Raw genomic sequence first — 25,000 nt, forward strand, 5'->3', positions numbered from 1 at the left:
TATGTTATTTCCTGTTATTTCGGTGGAAAGCGAGAGGCCACTTCTGGTACACTGACAAATCATAATCCCTTCAATAACAGTTCGTTCCGTATCAATTGGCTCTCTCTCTCTCTCTCTCTCTCTCTCTCTCTCTCTCTCTCTCTCTCTCTCTCTCTCTCTCTCTCTCCTCAAATATCATGTTTTAAGCGTTTAAAACCATATAACTCTTATAGGTATTTCATATCAATGGCTTTTATTCTCTCTCTCTCTCTCTAAAATAGCTTTAGAAACTGGAAAACATGCAATTCTCATAGCTATTTCATAATTATGGTTTTTAATCTCTCTCTCTCTCACTCTCTCAGAGAAGCAGTCTTGTAGCAGAAATAAAAAACAGTCAAAACTACCGAATCTCAGTTTTGTTCCATCTCTCTCTCTCTCTCTCTCTCTCTCTCTCTCTTTAGAGAAATAACTCCACCTTTTTTCTGCCAACTCCTCAATGCCATTCCTCTTTCGGAGTTCAATCACGTCCTTCTTTAACTCGCTCGTCAGGTACGAAACAAAAGGTAAATATGGTACAATTACATCCGCGGCCTGACCTTGTTCGCAAGTTCCTCCGCGGCCTGACCTTGTTCGCAAGTTCCTCCCGTCTTCACGTCGGAATGGGACCGACAGATGGCGCATGCGTGCAGTTCGAAAAAAGACGGATTGTTTATTTTTTGTGGTCATCATTTTAGAGTGTATGGACGTAGATGGCAGTAGGGATCGTTATTTAATGGCGTAGAGAGGCCGTGGGCTGAATTATTCAGGAAATACTTAAGATAGTGGAGGGTTCTAGAGCCTGGGAACAAGGTCATATTGTCACTTGGAAAAATTTTTTGGAGGAAATCAGATTTTCTCAGTTTGTATATGAAAGTCATTCTTAAATCTAAACCTTTTTTCTATTTTATCCGGTTCAAGAAAGTTTCTTCTAGCGTCCTAAAACGCACCTGATTAAACCTCTATGTCGATAAGAAGATAAAAAACGAATTTTAAACAAGCTTAGTCAATAAAGCCAGAGGTAAAGAACATTTCAAGATACCTTAACACATATTGACTTTCTCTCTCTCTCTCTCTCTCTCTCTCTCTCTCTCTCTCTCTCTCTCTCTCTCTCTTTCTCTCCTTGTCCCTCCCTTTCCACCAACTCTTTCTCTCTCCCTCTCTCTTCTTTCTGCCGTCCCTCCCTTCTCTCTCTCTCTCTCTTTTTTTTCTGCCGTCCCTCCTTTTCTCCTCTCTCTCTCTTTGCCGTCTCTTCTTTCCTCTCTCTCTCTCTCTCTGTCTCTCTCTCTTTTGCTTCGTCTCTTCTCTTCCTCTCTCTCTCTCTCTCTCTCTCTCTCTCTCTCTCTCTCTCTCTCTTTTCTGCCGTCCCTCTATTCCTCTCTCTCTCTCTCTCTCTCTCTCTCTCTCTCTCTCTCTCTCTCTCTCTCTCTCTCCTTCCGAGTGGATCAAGGTTTGCATACAGGAAATCGCCCTGTCACAGATAATTCCAAGCAATCTTGTTGCCATGATTCTGCACAATGCCATCACACCAGTGTGGCATCAACAATGCGGAGGACAAGATCGGGTGCATAGCTTAAAACATTTCCTTGCGCGTTTCCCTTTGCATTACCATTTTCTCGTGAATGGGAGGGATTCATTTTTATCCTAGCCAATTAATAATCCTAATAATAATAATAATAATAATAATAATAAATAATAATAATAATAATAATAATAATAATCAAGATTTACACTCAAGAAAGCGATCTCACTTTATCCTCCTCTTTACAGGACGTGACTGCTATTCACAATTTCCAATAATAATAATAATAATAATAATAATAATAATAATAATAATCATCATCATAATAATAATAATAATAATAATAATAATAATAATTTTGAGAATTTCCTTTTATATGTCCCTTGTCTTGTGAGTGAGAAACATAAAAAACTAATAATAATAATAATAATAATAATAATAATAATAATAATAATAATAATAATAATAACAACCTACACAGGATTTTTAAAAAATGAACACGAAGGCACCTAATTTTGCTAAAAATAAAAAAAAACATTTACAGTTAATTTAGAGATGACACTCAATCATTAATCGTACTCTCTAAAATCCCCTTCATCTCATTACTCGTTAAGTAATTCTTTATACTATTTTTATCATTTTCTGACGTAAGCGCTTTCAGTATTATTTTCACTTAGTTTTACATCATTCTTTTATTAGCTTTGGTTGATATATTTTCACTATCAAGAGATTCTACTTTGTAAAAGGTTCCCAATCGAGAAAACATAGTCTTTTAGATTATTCCGGTGAATGATTATGATGAAATAAGAATAGTAATTATAATCTTAAATGCATTATAGTTTTACATCATTCTTTTATTAGGATTGGTTAATATATTTTCACTATCAAGAGATTCATCCTTGTAGAAAGTTGCCAATCGAGGAAACATAGTCTTTTAGATTACTGCAATGAACGATATGATGAATTATTAATAATAATTATAATTTTAGATGCATAATAGTTTACATCATTCTTTTATTAGCTTTGGCTAATACATTTTCACTATCAAGAGTTCTACCTTGCAGAAGGTCGCCAGTCGAGAAAATATAGTCTTTTAGATTATTCCAGAGAACTATTATGATGAAATATGAATAATAATTATAAGTTCAGATGCATAAAAGTTTTACATCATTTTTTATTAGCTTTGGGTGATATATTTTCACTATCAAGAGATTCAATCTTGTAGAAGGTTGCCAATCGAGAAAATATTCTTTTAGATTATTCCGGTGAACGATAGTAATGAATTATGAATAATTATTATTTTAGATGCATAAGTCAGAACAGTGCCCTTGAGACCTCTTCATCCCTGAAAATGCTTTACCCAGAACATCTCATCAAAGCGTAATAAATATATTCATTTATATTCAAATTACGTTGTATTTGGCGCCGACGAATTTGACATGAAAATTGCTTATGTATATTCCTCTCAATTATCTGAATGAAACCTTCAATGCTATGCAGATCTGATCAGTTTTTTTTAAAAAAAGAAGAGCCCTGAGATATGAAGAACTCATTTTAATAATCTAGTAAGTTGATAATCAGATGTGCTGACACGTGACAATTAAACTGTTTAGCAGATATAGAGAAATAATTCTTATTAAAAGAGTAAAATTATTAATTCTATGGAATTATGTCCAGAGAATCGTAAAATATTTGAGATGTGATGAGTATTACATACAATATTATCTATGGGGCACCTATATTGTGACCGGAAATAATGAGTAAAAAGCCACAATAATGTAAGTGAGAGACTGAATTTTTCCAAAATACAAAAAAAGGCTAAAAAAGGGGAAGCTTTCGACCGTTTGCACAACAGTTGGCTGAAGAGGACCGTCTCTCATTTACATTATTTACAGTCTCTCATTTACAAGATTGTGGCTTTTTACTCATTATACAATATTACATCGTAAAGAATATTGAAGATAAAAACCCTTATTATCTATTAAACAATAAAGTAATCAGTAGTGTAGAAAATGGACTGAAAATTAAAAAGAAAAAAAAAAACAAAAAAAACATTCTGAAGAATAAAAGGGAAATGCAGCTGTCACCAAATTATATTCTTATCCTTTCATATTCTTATCGTCATGAATAAAACCAGAAGCTTTATTTTATTCCCTTCATTCAGAATTTTCCAGCCTGCATAATCAAACCTCGGAAAAATCATTATCGATTTTTTATAATCCATAATAATTGCTTTCAACGTTTTCTGTCAATTACCAGGGGTGGGGGGACTACTGTATCTGTCGATGTTAAGTATACGCTAATGACATAATCCCGAAATGAATTACTTTCATCCATTATCATTATCGTTTCCCCTGTCTGAGCTGACGGAGATATAATTGGATCTTTGTTTCAGACAAATGACACGACATTTTTATTTTAGTATAACTGAAGACTACTACCGCGCGCCCTCTGGTTCGATAACTATCAGTCTGCATGCAAAAAGGGCGCCGTGTTTAGTACCAGATTCTTGGTGATGAATGTAAAAACATAAAAAAAAGACTGTTATAAGTCGCAGACACAAAAACAAAAGGCATAAACACAAACAAAAGACTGTTATAAGTCACAGACACAAAAACAAAAGGCATAAACACAAACAAAAGACTGTTAAAAGTCACAGACACAAAAACAAAAGGCATAAACAAAAACATAAACAAAAGACTATAAATATTACGGTCGCCGACTGGCGGGAACCAGGCCGCGGTAGTAGTCTTCAGTTTTACCTTTATTTATATTTATATATTTTTATTTTCTAGTCGAAGCTTGTATCTCTATTTCTGTCACTGTCAGCGCCATTACTTGCATGTTTTGCTATAATCGCCAACGCGCAGTCAGTGGTGTGCGTTTTCCTGTCTTCTGAAATTGTCGAGTAGTATTTCCTTCTTTATTGTACGAGTTATTCGAAATGGGAAAACGAAAGAAATTGTGAAGCGAGGTCAGAATTATATTTTGAGAACGTTACAGGAGTGACTGAACAGCCATCTTTTATACCTGTTTTTGAAGTGGATAGTTTCCAAAGTTTAATAATAATAATAGTAATAATAATAAAAGTTTAATAATATAATAATAACAACAATAATAATAATAATAATAACAATAATAATAATAATAATAATAATAATAATAATAATAATAATAATAATAATAATAATAATAATAATAATAATAATAATAATAATAATAAACTCTTAAAATATCAAAATTCTGTCTAGGGTTACAGAACAGGACAGAATAAAAAAATAATATAATGGAACGATATCAGGGATTGCCTAGCTTTACTGGAGACTGTAATTAGCATCTTACGTGTGTGAAGGTTATGGAGATATGGGAAATCAGGGGCAGAAATAAAATTCCATTTTTTTTTAAATGAAAAATCAACGGACGAACCGAGAATGTTGAGCCATGGAAAAGGTGTGTGTGTGTATATATATATATAAATATATAAATGAATATATATATATATATATATATATATATATATATATATATATATATATATATGTATATTATATATATGTATATCTATGTATATATATATATATATATATATATATATATATATATATATATATATATATATATATATATATATATATATTCTATGTATAAGAAGCAATTCTTAAAGTCTTTTAGGATGAGATTACGAACAATAGTCCCCTTTTCCACCCTGCGTTGAATCTACCACAGTCGTCCACCTGCCAAGAACACAATCCAATGCTTTATCAACAAGGGACGATGGGTTCTGAACGAAGGATGAAACTCCTGCCCGCCCAACCCCTGGGATCGAACCCGGGTGCAAATTCCCGAGATGCAAGCCAGTATTGCACCAGCCCATGTTTTTTTGCCCTGCCCCTAGGTTAGGGTAGGTTGGACTGGGTTAGGTTAAGTTAGATAATAACGCCTAGCGAAATTTGGGTGTGAGAAACATAATGAGATTATTTGCAAGAAAATTCTGTGGTTAGTTTTCAAGACATGGCGTCCCGCTTTTTTCAGGGAAAGGTCCCGATACTCGGTTACACCTCTGGAAAATGCAACCCGGGTCCCCTCGCTCGGTAGGCGAGAATGCTACTTACAACATAAGCAGCCCCATAAAATCTGCACGTCAGTCATCGTCACCGCTGAATCAGCCGTTTGTTTATCGACACCTGAACCCGCCCATTAGTGAGGGCACTTAACAAACACAGATCCGCGAGCGGTTAGCGCGCTGCGCCCTGCGGTTAACCGCGAACGGTTGCTAGCTCGCTCGCTCGCTTACCGCTCTTGACGCAATTGGAGCTTTTTTGTTCTTTTTTTTTTTGTGGCCGTAATGGTGGGATAATAATAATGAAATAATTTCTGAAAGCGACGGAAACAACAGTAATGGCTGCACAGTATTTATCAACCTATTTTTAACCCGGATCTCTCTCTCTCTCTCTCTCTCTCTCTCTCTCTCTCTCTCTCTCTTTCAGTTCCAGGGTTCCTTAGTATTTCTCATACTGTTACAAACTGGCAAGAAAAAACATCAGGCTAAGAAGTGCTGGCACCAATCACATTTATTAATTTTTATCATTATTAACATAATTTTACTCAAATTCGTCCAATTCTTAGCATCATTACCGTCATTTCATCATAAATGACTTATTATTATTATTATTATTATTATTATTATTATTATTATTATTATTATTACCGAAACTCACCACCATAATCAAACCGTACTCATCATTGTACATTTCATTTACAAGCGCCGATTATTTACAAAATACTTCTAACGTTTTGTTTCTTAATACGAACATCATATAGCCTTTGCAAATGAAGCACCCGGAACGTCAAAAACAGAAGGGAAATGACTTTACTGATAACCTTTCTAAAATTATCAGTCAAATTGTGTAGGAAGGTATTTCAACTTTCACTTGAACGGTAATAAAAACGGAAAACAAGAGAGGCTACAATTTAGAGACAAATTTGTAATTTTACATAAGCACGTAGACACCTACACACAAACTCACACATTTATTATATATATATATATATATATATATATATATATATATATATATATATATATATATATATATATATATATATATATATATATATATATATATATATATATATATATATATATATATATATATATATATTTATATATTTGCTAGCACACGTACAACAAGAAACCCCAAATCCCTCTCATACCCAACAAATTATAAAAAAACCATAAAGTAGAACCAGGATTAAAAACAGGTAATTAAATTTTCCAAAAACCAGTAAAGCACGCAGCTATTAACACACACTCGAGAAGGATTTCCGGCTGGCTGCCTGCTTGCCTGCTTGCCTGCCTGCCTGCCTGCCTGTATGTCTGTATGCCTGTCTGACTGGGTGTCTGTCTAGGTGGCTACCGTCCGTCCGCAGCAGGCCCGCACGCACTGAGGTCCTCATGCGGAAAAAACGGCGAAAAACGAAGCGTCGATTAGCGCTCACATTCGCAACTTGTTTACAAGAACATAAAACTTTGGGGTTACACAAAGATCCTGAGACCAGGATTTGACTCCTTGGCAGGCACACTCCTCACACACCCCTCCCCTCCTCCCTTCATCCTCCTCCTCATCTTTCTCCCCCCTCCTTCCTACTCCCCTTCCAATTTTTTTTTTTTTTTTTGTATTCCCAAGGTAATTAAAGGTGTCCTCCTGAAGAATTCAAGTTGAGGGAGATTTAGTGAAAGAGAGAATTAATTCTGTGAGAACTGATGCTTCTGCGAGTCTGCGAGAGAGAGAGAGAGAGAGAGAGAGAGAGAGAGAGAGAGAGAGAGAGAGAGAGAGAGAGAGAGAGAGAGAGAGAAAGTTACCTCAATATGGCCTTTAACTGAAATAAATAAAGATTATTATTATTATTATTATTATTATTATTATTATTATTATTATTATTATTATTATTATTATTATTATTATTATTATTATTATTCTCGGGACAGAAAGCAAGTGTTAAGGGAACATACACCTAACGTACGAAGACACACACACACACACACACACATAAACACACACAGCAAGAGGAATAAAATAATGAAAAAAGTAAAAAGCCTTCATAAGCCAGATATGTTGCTGTCGGCCATAATTCCCACCCGGAGTTGGCCAGGGCAATTATATGACCTTATCCGGAGGTTTTTGAGGAAAAAACTGCTAAGAAAAAAAATCTATATCCTTTATGACACCAGTCATAATCCTTAGGTATCGCAGGTTTTTATGATACTTACACGTGGTCCAAGTTCATTCATTTTTTTATTAATTTTTTTGAAAGACTTAAAAGAGTTATTTGTCAAGTAATAATTTAAAAGGTATTATATTACTTCACTGATTAATTCCAGGGACGTGTTTTTCATTTATTTATATGAGTAAAAAAATGTTTGCCATTTACTCATTTAAAAGGCAACAAATTTTCTTTCAACATTCATTTAGCAGACAAAAAAAGTCCTCATTCACTGACTTGTCAGCTAAAAATATTCTTTATTCATTTCTTTAAGAGGAAAACTATTTTTTTCATTCATTCGGCTAAAATGTGAAAACATTCTTTCTTCATTTATTCATTTGTTTTAAAAGGGAATAATTCCTTTATTCACTCATCTAAATGATAAAATGTTTCCTAATTCATTCATAGAAAGGGGAGAAGGTGAAATAGGTAACAGAGGAGATAGAGAGGAAAATAGGAGGAAAGAAGGAAAAACACAAAGCAGAGAGGCAAATGCGGGATACTAAAGAAGAAAATGATGAAGAAGGCGAGGAGAAAGAAGAAAAAAATAAAAAAGGAGAAAAATATAAAAATGATAGGTAAAAAAAAGTTATCACAACACAGTATTTTAGCAATTATTGATTTTTAGGCTGAACTCTTAACTTCTCGGTATCGTCCAAGTCTTTGGATATGATTATCTCAAAGAATTTTGAAGTCCAGATGAATCCGCGAGAAGAAAAGGCTTCTTCATATATTTCTTATTTGGGTTTTAAGGCTTAGAAGTGATTGGCAAGCGTTTATAAAATGCGCTAGGAAATCAAGTATTTAAGAGGTTATTGTGGTGATTAATAATACGCGTATGTTTGGTAAAGATGACAGTTTTACATAATAATAATAATAATAATAATAATAATAATAATAATAATAATAATAATAATAATAATAATAATAATAATGGAGAAACAAATCCACAGTTATGTATGAGTACATACATTGAAAAATAAATATGTAAAGATTTATTTTTAAATATATATACCCATACATAACTGTGAATTTGTTTATACATTTCAAGACTCAGGCTACTATGAGTACTTTTTTTAATAATAATAATAATAATAATAATAATAATAATAATAATAATAATAATAATAATAATAATAATAATAATAATCTTCATCATCATATAAACAAAAACCAGTAAGGATCCTTAATAATAATAATAATAATAATAATAATAATAATAATAATAATAATAATAATAATAATAATAAGCCATTTAAGCTGAGGGTAGCGCACGCACATTCTCTGCAGACACCCAAGACTACGTTAAAAGGCCGAGCTGTCGGACGCCACATGTTAAAAAGATAATAATGATAACTGACGAAGAGCAAAAAAAAAAAAAAAAAGTTTTAATTTATATCCAAAACCTGTTTGCTTACGCCCCCTTATCAAGATCACAGACAACTGCAATAATTCTCAGAATAAGCTGAAGGGTTGTCGAAGTTCCGTATAAAGTGCGAGAGACCGCTGGTGATCCGTAATTGGGCGGTGCCTGTTTATCTATTTATCTACCTAGGTATATAGATAGATAGATAGATAGATAGATAGATAAAGAGACAGGAAATTAATCTATCTATCTATCTATCTATCTGGTAGACAGACAGACAGACAGAAAGATAGATAGATAGATAGATAGATAGATAGATAGATAGATTAATTTTCTATCTCTCTATATATCTATCTATCTAGATGGACAGATAGATAGAAGGAGTTTCCCTATCTATCTATCTATCTATCTATCTAGATATTTAGATAGATAGATAGATAAATAGAGAGATAGAAATTTAATCTATCTACTCTATCTATCTGCATAGATAGATAGATCTATCTACATAGATAGATAGATAGATAGATAGATAGATAGATAGATAACGAATCTATCTACCTATCTGTCTATATCAGTCTATCTATAAATATAGATAGATAGATAGATAGATAGATAGATAGATAATGAATCTATCTAGCTATCTGTCTCTTTTATAAATATAGATAAATAGGTAGATAGATAGATAGATAGACAGATAGAGATACACAATACACTCAATTTCTTTTCCACTGAACTGTAACCCTTCTAATAATAAATTTTATGATTATTATTATTTTTACAATTCTACGGAAAGGATTTTCTAATCAAAGCTATCTAATAAACTATTCATTTAGGCTAAGTTAGCACTGACACTCCTCGTTGAATCAAGCAAGGCGACATTGATGTCAAATTCACGACAAAAACAATTATTGGTCACAGCAACAAGGAACGAGTCCTCTACAATGTTGACGTTTCTGTTGGACTTAATTTCTTTCTTCTGTCTCCTTCTGGTTGACTGGTTCTATTCCATCTCACGCCAAGATTATTATGAGATTATCAGTAAAACGATGATTTCTGGCCTACTTATATTGATATGTTTTGTTACTTATCCGTAGACTTTTCCTAAGTCGACTGAGTGAGCGCAACAGTAATTTTTATGGGTAATAAGTTTAGCCGGAAAACGGATCTCTCTAACCTCAGACACGGACCCCTCCCCTCCTCTCACCTTCCTCCCTCACCACCACCACCGCCCCCACACCTCCAAGTAACCCCAGCGATCCAACCCCCATTAACTTGCGCTAAATAGAGATTGGACGTAAATAAAGAGTAATCTAGTATAAAATTAATCCAATAAAAATCTAGGGGCCGCGGTTTGTCTAATTATTCTCTCTCTCTCTCTCTCTCTCTCTTTCTCTCTCTCTCTCTCTCTCTCTCTCTCTCTCTCTCTCTCTCTCTCAACTTAATTTAAAACATTTAATTCTTCTCCTTATGCACTATTTGGAAGACCTACTGATACTAAGGTAATTCACTTGATAGTATAAACATGTGCTTAATATGTCCTCACGATCTTATTAGTATAAAATAATAATAATAATAATAATAATAATAATAATAATAATAATAATAATAATAATAATGATAATAATAATAATAACAAAATCCTCCCATATCACTGTATGTATTCTTTTCCCTTTCAACTCCAATAATAATAATAATAATAATAATAATAATAATAATAATACACATCCACGTACTAAATCCCTCCATATCGCTGTATGTAATCTTTCCCCTTTTCATCTCCGACAGGTAGCTGTAGAAGCAGGAGGACCGCCCTGTGTGACATGAATGACTAATACAAGCACGAAGGACATTCCTCATCCGGGCCAGCTCCCCTTTTAAGGAACTGCTCGCGGATTACGCAGGGGGGAGTGGAGGGGGGCGTTCACAGGCTTCCTTCGGCGTGGGAATCAGGATGATGGAGTGGGCGGGGATTGAGCGGGAGGGGAGTGTTGCTGTTACTGGGTGGAGGAGTAGTGGGAGTTTTTGAGTGGGATATGTGGGAAGACAGAGTTGCTTGAGTGGGATAAGGGTGGTTGCTGAAGCGGGGGAGGGAGGGAGGGGCCAGATCTGCTTGAGTGGGATGGTTTGAAAGATAAAGTTGCTTGAGTGGGATTTGTATAGTCCCTGAGGTGGGGGACATAAAGTTGCTTGAGTGGGATAGGGGTGGTTGCTCATTTGGGGGAAGGTAAAGTTGCTTGAGCTGGGGGTTGTAGGTGCTGAGGTGGGGATCATAAAGTTGCCTGAGTGGGATTTGTATAGGTCCTGAGGTGGGGAACATAAAGTTGTTTGAATGGGATAGGGGTTGTTTCTCATTTGGGGGAAGGTACAGTTGCTTGCGTGGGATTTGTAGATGCTGAGGTGGGGAACATAAAGTTGCTGAGTGGAATAGGGGTGGTTGCTCATTTGGGGGAAGATAGAATTGCTTGGTGGGATAAGAATGGTTGCTGAGGTAGGGAAAGGTGAAGTTGCTTGAGTGGGATAAGAGTGGTTGCTGATGTGAGTTAAAGAGAGTTGCTTCAGTGGGATAAGGAGGTTGCTGAGGTGGGGAAGAGAAAGTTGCCTGAGAGGGATTAAGGACAGTTACTGAGGCTGGGAAAGAGAGAGTTGCTTGAGTGGGATTAAGGGTGGTTGCTGAGGTTGGGAAAAGAGAAAGTTGTTTAAGGGGAATTAAGGACAGTTACTGAGGTTGGGAAAAGAGAAAGTTGCTTGAGAGGGATTAAGGGTGGCTGCTGAGGTTGGGAAAAGAGAAAGTTGCTTGAGTGGGATTAAAGACAGTTACCAAGGTTGGGAAAAGAGAAAAAGAGGAAGTTGCTTGAGAGGGATTACGAACAGTTACTGAGGTTGGGAAAAGAGAAAGTTGCTTGAGAGGGATTACAGAGTGTTACTGAGGTTGGGAAAAGAGAAAGTTGCTTGAGTGGGAGTAAGGATAGTTACTGAGGTTGGGAAAAGAGAAAGTTGCTTGAGTGGGATTAAGGACAGTCACTGAGGTTGGGAAAAGATAAAGTTGCTTGAGAGGGATTAAGGTTGGTTGCTGAGGTTGGGGAAGGAGAGTTGCCTAAGTGGGAGGAGTTGCAGGGATGGGCGACACTTTCTGTGATGGGTGAGAAATAGCTGACGGATCACGGGAAGGAGATTTGTTTGAGTGGGAGAGAGGATAGTTACTGGAGAAAGAGAAAAGGTAGTTCTTGAGTGGGGGAGGGAAATTACACCTCCCCCTCACCAACATGTGAGATTTTGGTGAGGGGGAGGTGTAATTACCAGGGACTGGAAGTTGCTGGGTTGGGAGAACGTGTAATTGTTAATGGGAGAGTTCTAGGGGTAAAATTTCATTGATATTTTTGGGGAAACCCAGGAAAAGCTCCGAATCTGAACGGAAAACCTGATAACACTGAAGCTAATCGAAACTAGTGGAAGCTCACGTTGAATATTCTCCCCAGGTTATTGTGGTATCAGCTGTGGATATTTTTAGTTAGCTCTAAAATTAATAGTTGATAAGTTCTTAACTGAAGTCCAAACAGTTTTGTAGGAAAGTGACCCAGATGTACTTTAGTTCCTAGTTATTTACACCCACATGATTTTCTGTGATTATGTTTCAGATCCGATTCATATTCAGACAACTTCCGGGGAGACTGATCCGCATACATTGCGGTTCCTGTTCGAAATCTAACATGGACCTCTTTGGACGTTTTGGAAAGGATAAAATACACGTACGCGTTTAGAACTTCCGGAACCACTTCAATATACAAATAAATAAATAAATTAAATAAGTAAATAAATACTTTAAATAAATGATAAACTAAATAATTTAGATACATAAACATAAATAAAGGCATATGAAAATAATTACATGAATATAAAAATAAATGTTATAAACAAATTAAATAAATATATATATGTATATATATATATATATATATATATATATATATATATATATATATATATATATATATATATATAAGTATAAGATATCAAGAACCAAACAAATACATAAATGTATAAATAAAACAACCAAATAAAAATATGCAAATGAGTAAAGAATTCAAGTAAACAAAACACCTTTCCACAACAGGGAACACAACCGACTTTCACCCAACGCACGAAATTCTACTACTCACTCCTGAAGTCGATGCAGTCCGGGCAGGTGCAGTGGGAGAGCGAGTTGCCGCAGTACCCGTAGTCGCTACAGCAGGGCCTGTCGCTGTCGGGGTCGCACTCCGACGGCGCCTTGCTGGCGAGGGGGAAGTTTGATCCGCACCGTCCGTCCGACCGCCAGCGGATTCTGGGACCTGCGGACGTTAAGAGGAAGACCTTTAGAATTTTGGGGGTTATGTTACACAAGGAAATCCACAGTTATAGAGCTGTGTAATTACATTTTTAAAAATGGAATAGATTTGTTTCTCTATTTTAAGACTCGTGCTATAATAATAATAATAATAATAATAACAATAATAATAATAATAATTATTATTATTATTATTATTATTATTATTATTATTATTATTATTATTATTATTATTATTATTATATTATTATTATTATTATTATTATTATTATTATTATTATTATTATTATTATTATTATTATTATTATTATTATTAAGGGAGTCACGTGTCCCTGACAGTTTTATTACACAAGTGCAAACGATTGTCTTGTATTATTATTATTATTATTATTATTATTATTATTATTATTATTATTATTATTATTATTATTATTATTATTATTATTATTAACATTTTATATGGCAATACTCTAATAAAATACACGCGATATTTGTTTTAAATTCGGAGTCGGTGCATAACACCAACTATAATCAACTGTAATTAATATAATGAAAATTAGTGAAAACCTGCAGGTTTAACAAAAAATAATAATAATAATAATAATAATAATAATAATAATAATAATAATAATAATAATAATAATAATAATAATAATCTAAAGAAAATGAAATACACTAAGGAAATTAAACATATTTAAAAAGATAAGCAGCAAAGAATCTATTTCTAATAGGCGTTATTTTCCTAAACAAAAGACCCAATTAAGTTATATACTTTATCCTACAATCTTCCACTGAGAAAGGGATTAACAGTACCACTTCGAAGTCGGTTAAGGCTGGGTCACTGCAACCACTGCTCTTATCTCTCTGCGAAATGGCAAGGGCGCTGACGCCCTCCTCCGAAGGGCGAGGCTGAGAGAGAGAGAGAGAGAGAGAGAGAGAGAGAGAGAGAGAGAGAGAGAGAGAGAGAGGGGGCGGGAGTAATGAGATGGAGAAGGTGGAGATCTTACGATAAAGTATGGAAGAAGGAAGGATGTATAGAAAACGGGAATCTGTCAAGTGGCGATAAGGTAACAAGGGTGACTGAAGTAAAAGTATCTTGGTTGATGTTTCTCAAGGAAAAGGGGCTAGACAATGAAATTGGCGATAAAATTTGCCATAATTTGATAAGTAAAGATGAAATACGGAAAAGCGGAAAACGGACGAAAGGTAATCCGTCGCCTGATAAGCGAATAATTAAATAAAAGATATAAAATTGGTAGAATTCGTTAATAAGATAACATCCCAGTTAAAAACAAGTGAACTGTCATGTGTTTAAATAACAATTACGACAGAAGAAGAAGAAGAAGAAGAAGAAGAAGAAGAAAGAAGAAGAAGAAGAAGAAGAAGAAGAAGAAGAAAAAATAAAGAAAGAAAGAAGAAAGAAGAAAAAAACGAAAAAAATAAAACACGAGAAATAAGAAGATGCACTCGTATGAGAAGTAATTAGATTAAGAGCGTCATATATCAAGGTGCTCCTGGTAGCGACGTCTGCGGGATTTGCAAGTCATCCTCCGCATAATACCATTTGCTCCATTTTATCTTCTCTCTGTAGGAGGAGGAGGAGGAGGAGGAGAAAGGGGAGGGGAAGGAGGAGAGGGAGTAGTCAGCCTCTTTGGGTCTACAGTGACGTCATCGGACCTCACTGGTCAAGGACGTTCGTTAAATGACACTGAGTTTATTAACTGCTTGGAAGAGAGAGAGAGAGAGAGAGAGAGAGAGAGAGAGAGAGAGAGAGAGAGAGAGACTGTTTTTGTGTAGGAAGCACAGAGACTATATAGATTTGCTTGCATGTTAAGAAGGCATTATTATTCATAGCATGTCAGCTGCTATAATGAATATATGAAACGCGTATAATGAGCTCTGGAAGTGCCGTAAGTAAATCAGGATGCATCGCAAAAAGGATATGCACACACGTACACACATACATACATACATACATATAGATGTATATATACATCTATATATATGTATGTATGTAAATAAATATAAAATATACATTATTTATACATACAAATATACATGCTTACATGGACAGGGCCATAATGGAAGCAACAAACCTGCCTCTTAAATAAGAGGAAGGCTACAGGAACAGAGGACATCATGGTACAGGAGACAGAGAGACTCGGAAAATACAGGCCAAATTATTTCAGCAAGAAAAATAAGATCGAGAAATGTCTTCAGCAAATGACATTGAAACCACTTGTGGAGACTTATCGATACGTATAATTTTTGTATGTAAAGAATGGGAAACTGAAAATTACAACACGTAAGAAGTGATTAAACATCAGCTGATCAAAAATAATCTGTAGTGGCACGTGGGAGAATTATGTTTTCGCTAAAAAAATAAATTGGCAAGTGACTTTCAATAGTAGCCCAGGGTACGCAAAAAATTCCTCACGATGCAATGGCGCCACGCAATAATGAGATACAATAACAATCCGGCAAAACCGATGAAATATGGTATAAAGTGACAAAAACAAAGCCGAAATAAATTTTTTAAAAATCAGTTACATTCCAAGGTGACGTTTACTCAAAATCTATTGCAACTTTAACATTGTGACTTCAGGTAAAATTGGAATATATGTATTTGTAAAAGCAGATGAAATATAATATAAACTGGCAAAAAGACAAAACCAAAATAGATATTTTTAAAAATCAGTTATATTCCAAGGTGACGTTTACTAAAAATCTATTGCAACTTTAACATTGTGACTTCAGGTAAAATTTGAATATATATATTTGTCAAGCAGGTGAAATATAATATAAAGTGACAAAACAAAACCAAAATGAATAAAGAAAAAATAAGTTATATTCCAAGGTGACGTTTACTAAAAATCTATTGCAACTTTATCAACGTGACTTCTGGTGAAATTGACATACATGTATTTGTCAAAACAGATAAAATATAATATAAAGTGACAAAAACATCCAAAATAAATTAAAAAAATAAGTTATATTCCAAGGTGACGTTTAATAAAAAAAACTGTTGCAACTTTGTAAGTGTGACTTCAGGTAAAACTGGAAAATATGTATTTGTCAAAACCGATGAGATGTAATATATACTGGCAAAAAACAAACCCAAAATAGATATTTTAAAAACTCAGTTACATTCCAAGGTGACGTTTACTAAAAATCTATTGCAACTTTATCAATGTGACTTCGGGTAAAATATGAGTTTGTCAAGCAGATGAAGTATAATATACAGTGACAAAATAAAACCAAAATAAATAAAAAAAAAGTTATATTCCAAGGTGACGTTTACTAAAAATCTATTGCAACTTTATCAATGTGACTTCAGGTAAAATTGGAATATATGTGTTTTCAAGGCTGCTGTAACTGTCAGGGGTTCCAACCCGGATGCAACTGACAGCAACTACAAGTGGTAATTTGATATAGGATATTTTAACGTCAATTCGTATTTAGTTAAAAGGATGCGCTGACGTCATCTAATATACTGAAGTGGGTCGGAGGAACTGAAATTATTAATCGGACATTGGAAAAGTAAAAGAAAAATGATGTAACTCATTCTAGTGTAAAAATTAATCACTGATAAAATTTACAATTTGTTGATTTGGCCTTGGCTACGATAGCCAGGACTCTTAGTAGGAAAGAGGATATTTTAGAATAAGTGGTTTGTCTCAAATAGGCAACTATATACACATTTGTTAATTTGTCATTAACTGCAATGCTATAACTGTTAATCTGATACATACTGGAATAACTAAATCTGTTGCTTTTACTCTTATTAGACATCATTATTTGTAATCACCAAATAAATAAAAAAAATTGCTAGAGATTCATCTGTTTGGAAACAGTAAACCTGAAAATATATATAAAAAAAATTAAAACAGTTTTGCAGGTACTTAGTAAAACATCGAAATATAAAAAAAAAACATATGCGAGATTGGTAACTGAAAAATTAAAAAGAAAAAAAATTAAAAGAGTTTTGCAGGTAGTTAATAAAACACCAAAATATAAAAAAAAACATTAGTAACAATGAACGATAAAAACATTAAAAAAGTTAATCAGAAAACCGTTGTAGGATGACTATTACAATTAAATGTCTATACAAAACCTATTCAGCTATAATAGCAACGGAGATCTCGGTATAACTTTTTTTTATTATTATCAATTCGAATTCTAATCAACGTATCGCGGTTTGATATCTCATCGTGAGATAAGATGAATTTTATCAGGAATCTTAATTCAGAAAAAATTAAATTTGCTGCATAAAAATGTTTAATATAAATGGTAAAAAAAATTAATATAAATAGTAAAAAAAAAAAAAAACAGCACAGACATGCGCACAAATACTCGTAGATCAGAAAGAAGCAAGGAGAAGTGAAGGAGGAAAGGAAAGAGAGAGAGAGAGAGAGAGAGAGAGAGAGAGAGAGAGAGAGAGAGAGAGAGAGAGAGAGAGAGAGAGAACTGATTCAAGATTTGATCGGACATATACTACATTAATTGACGAAACATTTAGAAACAAATATGAAATATTTTAAAAAAAATTACATTTGTTATACTATAACACATATTTTACTCTTACTTATCTATGTAAAACCCAGCGCATTTAGAGATCGCAAACCTCCGCCAAGACCTAGTAATCTGAACGGCCACCCACAACACCATGGGTCATTAATCCAGATCCAGATCTCTCCCAAATTCTAATCACTTAGTTCCTCGTTGGACGGGAGGGTACCGTTCTCAGCTAGCACTCTGCTGGTCCCGCGTTCGATTCTCCGACCGGCCAATGAAGAATTAGAGGAATTTATTTCTGGTGATAGAAATTCCTTTCTTGCTATAATTTGGTTCGGATTCCACAATGAGCCGTAAGTCCCTGTTGCTAGGTAACCAGTTGGTTCTTAGCCACGCATAATAAATCTAATCCTTCGGGCCAGCCCCAGGAGAGCTGTTAATCAGCTCAGTGGTCTGGTTAAACTAAGGTATACTTTTCATACGAGTCGCTTGATTCAACGATAGGTCAAATTTTCGTAAAAATACAAAACGAAGTTCTTACAGGGGAAGGCCAAAGATTTCAATAATTGGATAACTGAGTTTAGTTAAAAATAAAAGAAACAAGTACAAAATCGGCCTAAGAAACTCTTAGCCGCTGCCCATGAAACTATTAGCCGTGGCCCATGAAGCTCAGCCACGTTGCTGGTACCTATAGCGGTTGCCAGACGCATGATCATGGCTAACTTTAACCTTAAATAAAATAAAAACTACTGAGGAGACTAGAGGGCTGCAATTTGGTAGGTTTGATGATTGGAGGGTGGATGATCAACATACCACTTTGCAGCCCTCTAGCCTCAGTAGTTTTTAAGATCTGAGGGCGGACAGAAAAATTGCGGACAGAAAAAAGTGCAGACAGAAAAAGTGCGGACGGACAGACAAAGCCGGCACAATAGTTTTCTTTTCAGAAAACAACTAGCAGTTTCTCTGCACTGGAAATGCTAGGGACCATGAGTTTTAAAGGAATAATGTAACTGGACAAAAATGAATAATGAAATTAGTGCAGGTATGCTGGTAGTCAGCGCAACCTTCAGTTAATTTTTACACCTTCCTTGAGCAGTCAAAGGTCACACCTGTACAAGGTGAAACACCTGTTATGTCCCTAACACCAAGGTTAGGGACATAACGTTTCACCTTTCGACAGTACCAACGTCAACTGTACAGCTTGAAGATTCATTTTGAATTTCACGTAAACTGCATATGTTCAATTTCTGTTTTTAGACTTTGACAACTGCATAATTTACATTTACCTGTAAGTAACGAGAGGCATTATTATTATTTTTTTTTTACAATCACACTTTAATCTTTAAACATTATTGTACCATTCCTCTTATCTAGTAGCTTATTAAAGAATTCAGAAAGTAGGCTGGTGTAAGATGTAAATTACAAGCTTATGTGTGAACTAGTTTATCATATAATGTCAGACGAGAATCAAAGCACCCAAATTAGAACAAATATATCTTGATGTAATCTGCTAATGTCAGGATATTCGACAATTACACCAGGTTATCAAACACTCAGCCAAATCATTTTAGAAGGATCGGTGAAATAAAAAAAAAAAATGAAAAGAACAGTATTTCAAGTGCCGAAAGCATTACTTATTTTTGCATTATTTTATTTTGAAATAAATAGCTTCAATGAATAAAACAGATAAATCTATATACAGTATAGTTGCTTTATGATGATGAATGAGAATGAAAATGAACGATTACTTAAACGAATAAAATCTTTTTAACTGATTAAAAACCGATTTAAAACAAAATAACGAAGGAAAACGGAAACTGAAATTCAGTCAACTAACACTATGACGAAACAATACAACAAAACAAAAAATGAATAATAATCTCCATCCTGAAAGTTTCTCCATCCCAAATCCCCAGTCTCTATCGCTGTCTTAATCAAGATCATAAAAAGCAATATTCGCTAATGACACCGTTTGTAAATCATATATACGATCTTGAAAACTAAAAAAGAAAAAAAGAAAATCTGATCTGAGCCTCTGATAGGTGATAAGCGACTCAGTAATGAGTTATCTTTCTTCAGAGGCGATGACGCAACACTTTTCTCCGGGACGCTTGATGAATATTCAACGATTATTTTCGAGTGATATGAATGTTTTCGTTCAGGGAAACTGCCTGGGTCTTTCGCTTTCCCTTTCTGTGCGTCTGTATGTCTGTGTTATGTCTTACTTTGTCGTCACTTTGCCTCTGCCACACCTGTGTGTGTTAGATAAAGTGTTTACCTGTTTCTCTCTCTCTTTCTCTCTATTTCACTCTGTGTGTGTGTGTGTGTGTCAGTCTTCATGTTGTTTCTCGTTGCATCTCTGCCTCTGTCTGTCTGTCTTAAAAACAACCTTTCTGCGTCTGTCACAGTGTTAGTCCCGTGTACCTGCCCTCCAAATCAAACAACTTTTTATTTAATCCAATATGAAAGGTATCTTGTCTCAATGCAACCCTCCTATTCATGGAAACTGAAACCCCTTTTGCGGAGAAATTCAACCTCCAAAAGGAAAACTGTAACCCTTTTGAAAGGAAATACATTCCTTCTGAAGGGAAACTGCAATCCTCCTAAAGGGAAAACTTGAAAGGGAATTGCAACCCCCTAGTGGGGAAATTTCCAAGGAAACTGCAATCCCCCGAAAAGGAAACGACAACCCTGCTGAGAGGGACTTCAAACCCTCCAAAGGTGAAGAAGCAACCCTCCTGCAGAGAAGGAAAAAAAAAAACTTATCCGAAGGGCACAATAAAAGCTCCAACGTAAAATATTCATTAGAATTGCATGAATTAGTATAAATTGCCTTTATGAATATGACAGCGATAACTGCATTATGAACAGGCAATAAAGAGTCGAGATATATGACACCAGTTGCATCATCACAAGCCCTAAGTAGCAAGTAGCAAACAGGGCTGGATGAAGTATGAGATATATTATTATCCTCAATGACTATAAACAAGACTTTTTACCATTTTTATATTCTTTGCTAGTAGCAAGTAAGTAATAGCAAACGGGTCTTATAAAGCAAGTGGACTATTTATTATGATCTGCTAATAGCCAAAAGTAATTAGGCAATAGCAAAGAGGTTATGATGAAGCATGGGAACGCCTATTATTAGCCATGTTTATAAAAAAAACAGCTCACTATCTGTTGTGTTTGCCTTCTAATAGCAAATAGCAAGTACCAAATAGCGAGCAGCCACAGAACAAGGATGGAAACTATAATAATAATAATAATAATAATAATAATAATAATAATAATAATAATAATAATAATAATAATAAGTGAAAGGATTTCGAAAAGAACGCGTTTTGTATTATCTGCTGGCGAATTCCGACTAAGACCCTTCTCCTCTCAGTGGTCGAAAGTTTAAACAATCCGAGGGCCCTAATTTCTGCCCATTCGGCACCCCGTGATTAACCTTCCGACGGCACTCATTCAACTCGTTAATTGCCCAGGCCAAAGCGTTCATTACACATACCCCAAGGCTGTGGTTACTGCATACCCCACTACTACTATTACCCACATCTATAGACGTATTATACCCTGGAAGAGTGTTCAAGTATTGTCTATCTCTCTTTCTCTCTTTCCTTTTTTCTTTACGTCTCCTCTCAGGCCTTTTCTCTTCCTATCGCACTTTCTCTCTCTCTCTCTCTCTCTCTCTCTCTCTCTCTACTGTACGTACCTTCTTTACCCCTTTGTCTAACACCCCGTCTTATTCCTTTCCACTTCTATCTATCTATCTATCTATTTACATATCTCTCTCTCTCTTTCTTACAATTTCCCTCTATATGAGCCGTTTCATTGTCGATATCATTAAGGAACACACAATAACCATTGTATGTTCTACAATCTTTACAAAATTTAGGCCGGTGGGGATGGAAACCTGGAAACCGAGTGACCTAACGCAGCCCATATCCGACGTAAACAAGAGGAAGAAGAATGAACGAAAGATATTCGATTTTAACCCAAAAAGGAGCGGCAGGCGTGCCTTGTAGTTTCAGCGGTTCCTACCTTGTAGTTTCAGCGGTTCCTACCTTGTAGTTTCAGCGGTTCCTACCTTGTAGTTTCAGCGGTTCCTACCTCCTAGTTTCAGCGAACTCCTACCTTGCAGTTTCAGCGGTTTCTACCTTTTGGTTTCAGAGGTTCCTACCTCCTGGTTTCAGAGGTTCCTACCTCCTGGTTTCAGCGGCTCCTACTTTATAGTTTCAGCGAACTCCTCCCCTGTAGTTTCAGCGGTTCCTACCTTGAAGTTTCAGCGGATCCTACCTTGTAGTTTCAGCGTTTCTTACCATGTAGTTTCAGCGGATCCTACCTTGTAGTTTCAGCGGTTCCTACCTTGTAGTTTGAGCGGTTCATACGTTGAAGCTTCGGCGGTTCGTACCTTGGAGTTTCAGTGGTTCCTACCTTGTAGTTTCAGCGATTCCTACCTTGTAGTTTCAGCGGTTCATACGTTGAAGCTTCGGTGGTTCGTACCTAGTAGTTTCAATGGTTCCTACCTTGTAGTTTCAGCGAACTCCAAATGGAACGCTTGAAACATCAAACGAACCTTGATTGGGTTTTAATGAAACACCAATAAGCTTCGTAATGACTTCCCTAGGGACTATCGTACGAAGGTTAAGCTCTGCAGGCAAAAACTAAGCAGCAGCAACAACGTAGTCATGCGCAGGCGCAGACAAACCATCCTTGCACGTCAAAACAGACCAGGTATTAATATCACTTCAGCCGTTTAGTTGAAGAAGAAAAATTAATCGAATGTCAGGGGAAAGTATCAAAGGAATAGATGAATTAAAATGGCCAGGATGCTAATAGTCACAGTATAGAGAATTAAAGTTATAAATAATATACGCATATACAAATGGTAATTTGTCATTAAGTTTACACGTGAGATTTTTATACTTTCAAATATTTGAAGTCGGAAATCGCAATTTTACCTTTACAATGAATTACACCTACAGTAAATTTATGATACCCTCCTACCCTGATCAGGATTTTAACCTCTGCCTATTCCGAGTTGGAAGTGGGGTGACAGTGACCTTATCCAGTTGAGCCATCATGGTAATTTCTTTTGGGCTTAAGTTATTCTGATGGTAAAGTTAATTTAATATTATACACACACACACACACATATATATATATATATATATATATATATATATATATATATATATATATATATATATATATATACATATACATATATATTATATGAAATTGCTTTTAGTCTTTTGGATAAGTCAAGTAATCTTGTCCTTGACACGCTTACACACACTTACAAAGATCAAGATTTCTGTACCAATTCAGGCTTAAAACTAATCTCTCTCTCTCTCTCTCTCTCTCTCTCTCTCTCTCTCTCAACACCTTATAAAAACATTTACTCCCAGTTTTCAAGTACACTTTCTTTGCTAGCTATCTATTCATACAATTGATACCTACATTACGATTAACTGACTGATCCAGGGTTATCTGGTGCTGACGTGATTAAGGGTTATTTAGCATAAACATGAGGGCAAAAGTCGACAGTAAACTCCGATCAATTACTGGACGGATGACGAAACCCCGCGGGATCTAAAGGTGAACACATCATCTACCTTCTGATACTACCTTCAAAGGGAACACCTGTCAATGAGGCTTAATTAAGATGAGACTAATAATGGATAATCTCGTGCTGTTAAAAGCAAACATCCTTGGATGAAATGAAACACTCTCATACATAGGAAAATGAAGGATACTGAGGAATATATGAATGTAAATACTTGGAAATTTGAATAATTATCTCTCTCTATCCTTGAAGATTTCGCTTTAATGTACCTCGTACGGAAGTTAAATCTGTTTCTCTTTATTCAGTGCATAATTTTTGCCAGTTCTTCATATTTACCCTTTGCTCTTTCCAAGGATTGTTTGGAATAGAAAATCAAAACTCGAGCTAAATCAAAATGCTTGAATAATGATGCAGTCTTAATCAGAACTCTTCCAGTACGGGTAAAGATGGTCCTGTCAAATTTCACAGACAGACCAATCTCAACACAAAACCACAACGGTGCTTATCACGTGAAATCAGCTTTTATTGTTCCTAATCCTCACGACGTAAGCTCAGCTTGTATTCATTACAGTCTGCCGAGCATTAACTAGCTTAAAATATTTCCCTTATCTTCTAAACACGAACTTGGGCCATTCTCTCCCTCGCCTGCCAGGCGTGACCTCAGCTTACATTGCACTGAAAAATGGCTTCCTTCAAGTGTTGGAGAAACGAATCTGTTTTCAGTGACCAACTGTGGTTTAGAATATCGCTTGTCATGACTGATATATTCAGATGCTCAGATGTTCAGATATTTAAACATTTATCACGCTACGCGCTGAGTCCCTTAGAGATTCTCTTGGGACTCGGAACTGCGTTGTGGAAAGAGACTTAAGCTGATTCTCAGGTGATTAGGAGGATGGTTATTTAATGATAGGATCTTAGGGGATTCTCGCACACTTGACTTTCAAGGCTTGGAAACATAATAATTCGATAACTGGTCCTACAGCTGGGCTAAGAAATGATTCTTTAACTACACTCTAAGGCAGGGTCCTTCGACACGATAAGACTTTAAAAAATGATTCCAGACTTGGAGGCGCATGAAATAAATCTTATAACTGCGTTTAGGGTTTAGTGAAGAAGCGATTCTAATGCTCTTCTATATTACCAGAGTCGAGACGATTCTTCTGATGAGAATCCAAAGTCCTCTTGGAATGTTAACAGAATAGTTGTACAACTTCCAAGAAGGTCAGTCTATGACATACACACACACTGCTGGCATAAATAAAATTTACTACAAAACAGCATTGCTTTATAAATAAGGGTAACTGTGCCAGATTTGCTGCATGTCGCAATGAGGACTCCTCATCCAAACATATGGAAAATGTTTTATGAAGATATTACACTTTCCATGAAGACAGAGGACAAATAATAATAATAATAATA

At 35.3% G+C, this 25,000-nt stretch overlaps 1 protein-coding gene across 3 annotated transcripts in view; it reads right to left on the reverse strand.

Annotated features, from left to right (window-relative positions):
- The window catches only part of LOC136834240 (uncharacterized), a 205,292-nt gene that overhangs the window by 30,256 nt on the left and 150,036 nt on the right, over nt 1-25,000 (reverse strand). For all 3 annotated transcript variants that reach the window (XM_067096583.1, XM_067096581.1, XM_067096582.1), the window contains one exon: nt 13,325-13,495. In XM_067096583.1, coding sequence (XP_066952684.1) covers nt 13,325-13,495 — 171 coding nt within the window. The remainder of the gene's footprint in view (nt 1-13,324; nt 13,496-25,000) is intronic.

The sequence above is a fragment of the Macrobrachium rosenbergii genome, chromosome 53, assembly GCF_040412425.1.
Source record: "Macrobrachium rosenbergii isolate ZJJX-2024 chromosome 53, ASM4041242v1, whole genome shotgun sequence".
NCBI classification, from domain to species: Eukaryota; Metazoa; Arthropoda; class Malacostraca; order Decapoda; family Palaemonidae; genus Macrobrachium; species Macrobrachium rosenbergii.